General features: G+C 38.8%; 1 protein-coding gene across 3 annotated transcripts; it reads right to left on the bottom strand.

Moving 5' to 3' along the window:
- Window positions 1-2,023: 2,023 nt before the first annotated feature.
- Window positions 2,024-6,860, bottom strand: LOC146327191 (heterogeneous nuclear ribonucleoprotein A0-like). 3 transcript variants are annotated; one of them, XM_084719672.1, is made up of 4 exons: window positions 5,716-6,860; window positions 4,634-4,783; window positions 4,236-4,339; window positions 2,024-2,127 (listed from the first exon to the last, which is right to left on the bottom strand). In XM_084719672.1, exon 1 carries the CDS (start codon window positions 6,787-6,789, stop codon window positions 5,890-5,892), a length of 900 nt encoding a protein of 299 aa, XP_084575798.1. In that variant the 5' UTR covers window positions 6,790-6,860; the 3' UTR covers window positions 2,024-2,127; window positions 4,236-4,339; window positions 4,634-4,783; window positions 5,716-5,889. The 3 variants fall into 3 exon arrangements, with proteins under 3 accessions (XP_084575798.1, XP_084575797.1, XP_084575796.1); XM_084719671.1 differs by lacking the exon at window positions 4,634-4,783; XM_084719670.1 differs by lacking the exons at window positions 2,024-2,127; window positions 4,634-4,783 and having other exon boundaries at window positions 4,108-4,339.
- Between the last annotated feature and the right edge of the window lie 3,092 nt (window positions 6,861-9,952).

Here is a 9,952-nt window from a genome sequence, read left to right as displayed (position 1 = left end):
TTCAGTGTAGTGTCCTTAGCTGTCCATGTAGGACTAAAGACGGCGGGTAAGAGGTCACACTGGTCCTGAACCCATAACAACAAATTCGGCATAGTACGGCTGACGTTTAGTTTCTTCAGGAGGTGGTGACCCACTTAGGTGATTTTTGCTCCCTACGTTTCAATTCTTCCTACTGCTGCATATGTTTAATCTGTGCTACTATGCGGCTATGAACATAACAGTCCTATCTTCAAATCATGTGTTCATTATGACTTGATATGACTGATTAGCCGGGATATAACAATACCAAACACTTAAGGTACGATAACATTATAAAAGAGTCCAAATAATTAAATAATAAATCTTAACATGTGCAGCATTTTTTGATCATATAAAATTCATATTCCATTTTAAGTTAAAGTGCTTCTGCTTTCCTTCATTAATGAAAAGTAACCAGCCATGGATTATTTATGTACAACTGCACAACAAAAACAGTCACTTGCAGCAGGCAGCAGTCACTTGCAGTCCATAATGAACAAATATAGTGTTACGATAGATATTGTCACTGTCTGGTACAGCACTGATACTTATTATTGCAATATTTGATATGTATTACATCCAAACTGACTAGTACTTGACCTCTCAGATCTGTGCTTGTAAGTTGTTAAATGCAGTTACTTGCTGTGTAAACCAAATGAAATTTATCTTGTTTTGATTAGTGAAGTAAATCTCGTTTATATAGCCTGATGTCACAAATTTGTCTCGAGGAGCTTAAAATCTGTACAGCATACATCCTCTATCCTTTGACCTCTCCCAGAACCCTCTCCAAAAAAAAAAAAAAAAAAAAAATCATGTGTAGCTTAAGTCAGACTCTTTGAAACTTGTCTGTGCACCCTTCCCCCAAGCTGCAGAAAAAAAGGCTATTCAAATGCTTCTCCACCCTTGTTCTGAAGAGTGTACAGGACAATTATGCGTGTTGCAACATGCCCATGTTTTGTGCCAGTACCAACACTACTAGCTTCCACTGGCCATTTCTGTAGCAACATAAGCTGTACTATCAGATTGGAAAACCATCAAACATTGCATGTTTGTACCTACTTTTAGTTGTATTTTAATGTACCTGGACTGCCATGTCAATTTCATTTCCTTCTGGAGATTAATGATCAACTTTCAATCACCAGGTTGTTTCAAATTTATTACCGTAGCCACACAGCTCTTCAGTGATCTTAGATGTGTGTGATTAGAGGTGAAACAGTATGAAAATGTATCACAATTATAATTACCAAAATTACCATTAGCATTATTGTGGTTTTGTAAAAATGAGCTGAAAATGTTCAAAAAGTACTGATAGGCACACTTAAGTCATTTCAACACATTTTGTATTGAAAACTTCTTGACGATTTCAAATGGCTTCATGGTTTCAATGATAATTATTTGAAATGGACATACTAACTGTTAGGGCTTTTATTGTGAAAATGTTTGTTTCATCCCCATGTCTGACATAGGTATAAACAATGCAGGGTTTAAAACACCTTAAAAGAGAAAAGAAATACTTTAGTTTGACCTAAAGGATACTCACGACGCGTTTTGGTAACACAGAATGTAAAGACAACTTGGTTTACAATTCATACTGCACCTTTAAAATTGCCACAATATTTGTGCCATTCATAAGAGATTCAGAAACCCTGTAGTAGGCTGTAAATGGGAGACACACATAATGTATCTTTATAAATCATTGTTATTTTAGAGGGAAACTTCTGACATTACCACAGCCTGGACAAGCCTGTTGTAGACTCAAGTTTCAGTTGTCCTCAAACCTGAAGATGTACTTGTATCAGAACTCAGATTTTATGACTTCAACCTGGTTGAATTAAACACGAATACAGCCATTAATCTTTGGCTTCACCACCTCTGCAGACCGTACATCCACCAGAATGAAAATGATCAGTGTGACATCAGTTCACAGCCCCTTCATGACAGGTATCACCACGGCAGACATGCAACCAAACGACTCTCAATGTAAAGAAGTAACGTAACAAGTCTCTTGGTGTATAAAAATATATATATTTATTGTAGATTCATAAAAGCCAACATAACAGATGTTTCCGTTTCCTATGGGTAGGTCAGAAATCATCAAGCACCATTATCCTATAAAGGCAAGAAAACAAAAATAAAATGTACACTTCCATCACCACGTCAAGCAGCACTTAGATACACGCAGTACTTGTGTCACACTGGATCTCCTGAATCACCACAGTCCATCAGACAGGATTCACTTAAAGGAACACTCTGTCCTCCAGTTTTATAAAACCGAGGGATTACCTCTGTAATGCCACTGTTTTGTGTTGAGGGAGGGCTGCTTTTATGCACGCTATACCAGTGCAGATATCACATACATGTACATTAGGATGCCTGATCTTGAGGCAAACAGTTCTAGTGATGATCTGGTGAGTAGCCTGCACATCAGTACTTACACCTGAGTAAGCTGGTGTAAGAGACATGGGGCTGTATTAAGTCAAATGATAATCAATTACTCCCCATTAAGAGCCAAACTAGTTAAAATGTATGTTGTGTGTACAGAGCTAGGCAATATATCTAGTATATCTGTATCATGATTTAAGACTACATACTGTTTTAGATTTGGGATTTTTTTTTAAGTCAGTGTTGTCTTCTCCTGGTTTTAAAGGCTCCATCACAACATAATATTCTTAATTTACAAGACTGTTTTATTATTTGCCTTTACCCACATGGTCACACAAAATTTTGTGTAAGCACCAATAGTCACCCCTAATGTGTTATACCATATGTTTGCATTATGAAAATTTATTTTGGAGAAATTGTGTATATCTGAATCTACATGTCATTTACAGCCAAAAAATAAATATATTATCCAAGTATTTTTTCTGGAAGTTTGTCTGGAAATGGCAGTAATTGTGCACCATTTGTTGAATAAGGACAGTAGCAGCAGTTTTGAGCAATAGCCTTATGTAGTCTTATTTTTCAATTGTTCATGCTTCATACATTGTTCCACATAGCTAGTGTGCCACTAAAACTAAACATAAACTAGGGTACTTTGTATCTTACCAATGAATCGATTGTTATTGTAATCATCTGCCAGTTATGGAAAATATACAATTGCAACCCTAGTATGGAGAATGTTACTTTTCATAATTGTTCCATGTCATAAAAGTCTACCAACAAATCCTCATCAATGCAAGCACTGGTACATTGGATTATTTCAGCCACATTTCATTAACACTTACCACAGTAGGATGGAAAAAAACACCCATATATAACCATAACTGTTATACCAAATCAACACATACATATTTATATATGAACTCAAGTTGTTTTTTTAAATTCCTTCCTAATTTATTTCAGGTTGTGCTTAGTTGGAAAAATACAATCATAATGCAATCAAACTCACGCAAAGCCTGTTACAGAATTTTAAAGAAACCTGTGGGCTATTAAAAACACAAGACCGACCTTATAAATTAAATATATGTTGTATTTTGAAACCCACAGTGCCCACAGTGCGAAAACTCTCCCAAGTTATCTTCAGCACTTGATTAGGTGGTAAACTAGACAGGTCATAAGATAATGAAAATCAAATATTGGTAATCATAGTTTTTCCTAACACTCAAAAATGATAAGGGGTATCAAATATTGATTTATGATTTTTAAAAATGATTGTACAGAACTGTGACAATGTCCACAATATTACATGGTCAATTCTTTTTATTTATTTTATAAAATGACTGCAGCATTGTTTTGCTGTGTAATTTGAATACATAATTCAAACACTCACTGCCAAGAACTGTTCATTTTTTGCACCAAATACATTAAAGAAGAAGCAGAAGCACTAAGTTAAAAAGAAATGTGATTTTAATAACAAAAAAAATCATATACACAGACTTCTTATGTAAAAGGACATTCAAACAGTCTTTACTGTACTTTATTTTTAATGATAAGTAAACTTGTTAGGTTCTCATGCTTTTGTTTGTATGGTACCGTTTCGTCTCTAAGATATGTATATAGCATTATTCGGTTCAAAATCCATCGGTAATAGCAGTCAGTGCTGTTCAATGGAGAGAGAAAAAGTGTTTATGATCACACTGGGGCACTGTGTTCTCAAAAACCTCCCAAACCTTAAAACCCATCAAATACTCAATAAAACTGTTCACATTAAAACCATGTTAAGACTCTAAAATGCATTTAGACCACACTGGGGAATCCTTTGTGAAAAGTGACTTCACCTGAGGGGGAGAAGGCACAACCACTCTCCGGTTTCCCCCCAGTTGGCGTGGAGGCACACACCCCATCATGTTCGGGGTGATGTTACCCAGGTTACCGTAGCAACCTGGAGGAGATGGGAGAGAAACAGAGTGAGAGATTGGACAGAACAAGGTTTCCTGGATGAGACAAAAATTCACTCGTTCCATTATTTCATATTTTTTTTTAAAAGGTGGAAAAAAATTTGGGTCCCCTTCCACCCACCCAAATTAAATAACCCCACCCCCTGTTTTTAATTAAGATTAGCTATATAAGACGCATTGAGCTATGATTAAAGTGTCAGTTAAGTTGTTTAAGAGCTCATGAAGATATTCCATACATGGTTGACCAACACAGAGTGAAGACAGGTTGATTTACATACCTAGTTTGCTGGATGTGGATATCCTAAAGAGATATTTCAGACTCCTATCACAATCGACCCCAGGTAATCAACAGGGTCCTGATGTAGCCTAAAACAAACTGCTACGGCTATTTTGGCTGGGATAGCCTACTGGAATACGAGTAAGAACACCTAAATGTAGGAATAATCAAAGGTAAATATCAGCCCTCATGTCCACATAATGATATGTATTCAAAATATGTAAAAAGAAAAATAAATTCATATTAGCAAAGTCTAAAAACCACAATTTTAATTAAAAAACAAGGTCAAACCCTACAAAGCCTACATGCATTGGCTGTGGGTAGACTACAACCATTCTGTAACCATTTCACCCACCTGAGTGTAAGGGAATAAACTGTGGGAAAGATGCCATGTAACTAAAGCTCGACAAGATGGTGTCACTTATAAAACCTGTGGATGAACTTGAGGAAGCCTGGTTAAATAAGTAAAATAACTAAGCTAAGTGGTATAACGTTTTATTTAAAATGAACATACATAAAGCATACCAAGGTGTTTTAACAGTAGGTTTTGTTCTCCAGACATGAAAGTATACAATATACATTAGATATTGCTACAGGTAATGAAAAAATGAACAATATTTAGAAACTATTACTATGCGTGTGGATAGTTTGAGTACAATGTTGGGAAGGAAACAAGGAAACTGGATCCTGCAGTATCACGTTTCGCCTTTGCTCAATGACCCAAGTGAAATAATTATACAAATTTATGTTATCAATCAACAGCTATGAAATCAAAAACCACAAAACATGCTTTCTCATCCTCATACATTGAAAATCACTAAATTTACTCCAGAAAACAAAAATCTAATTGCTTAAAAATGCAAAATATTAGGAACTTCAGTCAGTAAAACAATCCTACATCGAAACTGAACCGAAAGAACGCAAATAAAAAAATACTCTAAACGACAACTACACGCTGTTGGCGTGGGTACATAATAAAAAGGGATCACTGTGTTTTTTTTATTCTTCATTTTACGTGTCCTAGTTGAACGGCGACAACCGCTGCTCGTTATTATCAGGTTTTCTGGGAAGTGACCTTCCTACCTGTTTGGGTTTTTGAGGTCTTCATTATGTTTAGGGGGTCTCTGTTCGTATCTCTGCCGGTGTTGGTTTCACGGCAGACGCCCCGTTACTGAATTTGAGTTGAGCGTCCAAATCCTGGCTGGAGGTAATCTATGGCGGGGGTGGGGTGGTTCATTTTCCATTGTGCAGTCTCGTTTAGTAGCCGCCGCCGTAGCCCCCCCTCGGGTATCCTCCTCCGCCGCCGCCTCTGGTGTAGGGAGCCGCGCTCCTCTGACCGCCGAAGGGCCCTCCCTTTATGGGGCCATAACCAGAGGAATGCTGCCCGTAGCCGCTGCCGAACTCGTTGTAGCCGTTTCCACCTCCATAGCCGCTGCCCTGGTCTCCGTAGCCACCCCCGTATGGTCCGCCATAGCCTCCGTAGCCGCCGCCACAGTTGTAGCCTCCGCCATTTCCGTAGTTGTAGTTTCCGCCGTAGTCCCTGCTGCCGTAGCCATTTTGATTCCCCCTCATGCCTCGGCCCGGCCTGCCTCTCGGCGCCATACTGTTCCTGTTGGCTGCCTGCATCTCCTGCTTCGTCAGAGCTTTCTTCACCTCAACTTTGTGTCCATTGACAGTGTGGAACTTCACCACAACCGCTTTGTCGGCCGCATCGTGGTCGGTGAAGTAGACAAAGCCAAAGCCCCTCTTCTTCCCGGTCTCCTTCTCAGAGATGACTTCGGCCTTCTCGATCTGGCCGTACTGGGAGAAGTACTCGGTCAGGTGTTCCTCTTCGATGTCGTCTTTCAAGCCTCCGACGAAGATTTTCTTCACCTTGGCGAGGGCCTCTGGCTTGTTGGCGTCTTCTCTCGCCACGGCCCTCTTCACCTCGACCGCGTTGCCGTCGATGGTGTGCGGCCTTGCTGCCACTGCAGCGTCGGCCTCCTCCGGTGTGGAGTAGGTTACAAACCCGAAGCAGCGGGAGCGCTGCAGCTGCTTGTTCACCACCACCACGCAGTCGGTGAGGGTACCGTACTGCTCGAAGTGTTTGCGCAGGCCATCGTCGTCGGTATCAACGTTCAGACCACCGACGAAAAGCTTACAAAGCTGGTCACTCATTTTTGAACAACGGCGAGACGGATCTCAACAACTTCGACAGACCGTTAATCTCAAGATGGTGGAGGAGGAAGAACGCAGCTGTATTTATACAGCACGCCTTTGACGTCAGACCAGCTTGAAATTCGACACCACCTCTTCCGGTCGACTATTGTTTCTTTGTTACAAAAGACGACCTCTATTCCACTTAAAACGACCCCTTACACCACGACGATAATTATGAAATAATACAGAAATAATACTAGATAAATAAATTCTAAAACTGCGTATTAGTATTTTTTGTTTTGAGATGCGCAGTATTGCTGTAAGCCATCTTTTGATAGGGCCAGTGCCATGTTGTTGAGTCACATGGTATCAAGATGCATCGATCAATGCAGTTTTGATATTTACGTATGGCAAAAAAATAAAACTATAAGCTTAATTTTGGAGAGGACAGATCTTTCAGACTTCCTTTCGGTATACTCGTGTTGTATTCTTTTGCTTTATCCTGATATGACGCCACAGGGCTGAGTTAATAAAACAACTGCTGAATGGGGTCATATAATGGGTACAGGGTTTTAAACCGAAACCACATTCTCAACCAATAATTAAATACAAATGTGGTACTTTCTGTCAATACAGCTCAAAGGATGAGCCTGAAGATTGTATAGGGCATTGAGACATCGGTGCCAATATAAGTATATCTGACAAAAAAAGACACTTAATCATAATTTCAGCCAAAGCAGCATGGTTCGTGTGCAAGAACCATACAGGCTATAGGCTAAGTCATGGGTAGTAGCTTGCAGCCTCTCAAAAAAGCCCTATTTTGCTGTTAAACACACAAAAGCCTTACTGGTGTCCCATTCATTATCTGTTGAGCAAAACTTAATTTGCTCCTCAGCAAAATCCCACCACAAAGGTTAAAGGGACAGTTACCTCAAAATCAAAAACACAAATGTTTCACCTTACCTTTTGTGCTTTTTATTCATCTAGATCATGGGTGTCAAATTCAGTTTCATCTTGGGCCACATCAGCATTATGGTATTATGGTAAGGCTAAGGTAGGATTAGTTTATGGACAGTGTACCTCTAAAACGCACAGCAGCATTGCATTACGTAAATTATATTCTTTGCAAGATCTTGTGGGCCACATAAAATGAGGTGCTGGACTAGATTTGGCCCACATGCCTCAAGTCTGACACTTGTGATCTAGATAGTTTTGGTGTGAGTTACTGAGTTTTGGAGATACTGGCTGTAGAGATGTCTGCCTTCTTTAGACTATCATGTGACTAAATGGCACTTGGGGTGCTCAAAGTGCCAAAAAATACAATTGAAAATTCAACAGTGATGTTTGTTACTAGAAGTCATGAACCGACTATTCAAGATAACCCACAAACGTTGTGAGCAGTATTTTTTTTAAATGTATTTTGGGGTGAACTGTACCTCTAAGTTTTACAGACTGGATTTTGAGAATTGCAGTAAAACATCAAAAAGCCAATTGTACTGCTAAATCTAGTTCAATTTGCCAAGTTTTTAATGTTGTATGTCACTGCTCCAACATTACAGTATATTACTGTATAGTACATTACCCTCTGTAAGCAGGCTATTCACTGCTAGACCAAGAAACGCCTGCACAGATGCTGGCCTCCTCAAACTGGAGGTGAACTTTCAGGTGAGAGAAACAACACTTGGTTGCATTTCCATGTCAACAGTGAACAGTTAACCTCGTCACACCTACCAGAGCTTATGATAATGCTGATTGTAGCACCCAGAGAGCAGACACTGCAAATAAAGAAACACTGAAATCAAAAGTTCACTGAAATCTTTATGAGGCATAATGCTCATGAAACAATCCCTTTTATCTAGTCTACCAACACAAACACACAGGACAGTCTGTGTCTTTACAGATACACTTCCAAATCATTTATGGACACAAATGAGGCAACTTTTGGTTTGTCAAGAAACAACAGATGGAAGAAATGATTGACTCATGTTTAACTTAAAACTGCATGTTTGGGTTGCTTAGAAGGAGTTTTTGGGGTTGAATTCTCACAATTTAAGGGCCATTTGTGCGTTAGCCATCACAAGGTCAACTTTCTAGATTTGTATATCTTATTCTGACCACAGTCCCAGCCCATCCATCTAAACTAAGTTGCAGAGGATGAGCATGAATCACGTTTTCAAAAGGTTTTACTTTTGAGTTTGCAAGAAAAAGCAGGACTGTTACAACCAACAGCCTATTCAAAGTTTTGATCCTGCCTCTTAATGTATGTTTCAAATAAAGGCATGCATGTGCATGGACCTACACAATTCTGAAACTGTTGGTGTACTTTAATGCTATGTAAACCCTATGGTGTTGGTGCTGCAAGCAGCTCTAACATATGCAAAATACAAGACTGACAATAATATCAAGTGTTCACTATTGGAAAAATAGTTAGGAAATTCAAGGAACAGCTCACATTAAAATCAAAAGTATTAAATTTTCCTCTGGCCTGTTGTTCTTTTTATCCATCTAGATTGTCTCTGTGCTGCAGACTTTTTGAGATATTGGCTGTAGCAATGTCTGCCTTTTCTTCACTATAATGGGACTAGATGACAGTCAGCTTGTGGTGCTCAAACCACCAAAAAATATATATATTTTAAAAATCCACCAGTGTCCTTCCAGAAATGGAAAGAGACACTGGTCTGTGAATTATCTCAAGTAACCAGGTCATGACTTCTGGGAAGAGCCATTGGTGTTGAATTTTTATGGTTTTTTTTTTTTTATGGCGCTTTGAGCACAAGTGCCATTTAGTGCCACACCATACATCTCTACAGTCAACATCTCCAAAACATGGCAACTCACACCAAAACAATCTAGATGGATAAATAGCACTACAGACCAGTAGAAAAATGTGTATTTTTGATTTGGGGATGAACTGCCCCTTTAAAACTATTTGGGCAATGTTAACTAAAATCATCCATTTTTAAATGGAATAAATATCCTAATTTCACTGAAATGTCCTCTCTATTAGCCAAAGAAAAAAAAAATGGTAGAAGAGAACCGAAAATGGCAAACCTCACACACAAAAAGGAAGACATTTTGTTTAATAATAATTAAAAAAAGAAAACATCAGAGATGGTCGTCTTGTTTGAATATTGCGTAAATGTAATTATGGTAGTAAATACACCATAATTCATATTACCAA

The sequence above is a fragment of the Lutjanus erythropterus genome, chromosome 5 (genome assembly GCF_056507025.1).
Source record: "Lutjanus erythropterus isolate fLutEry1 chromosome 5, fLutEry1.hap2, whole genome shotgun sequence".
NCBI lineage: Eukaryota > Metazoa > Chordata > Actinopteri > Lutjaniformes > Lutjanidae > Lutjanus > Lutjanus erythropterus.
Note: the sequence above shows the minus strand (reverse complement) of the source record. Positions and strands in the feature narration are given on the sequence as shown.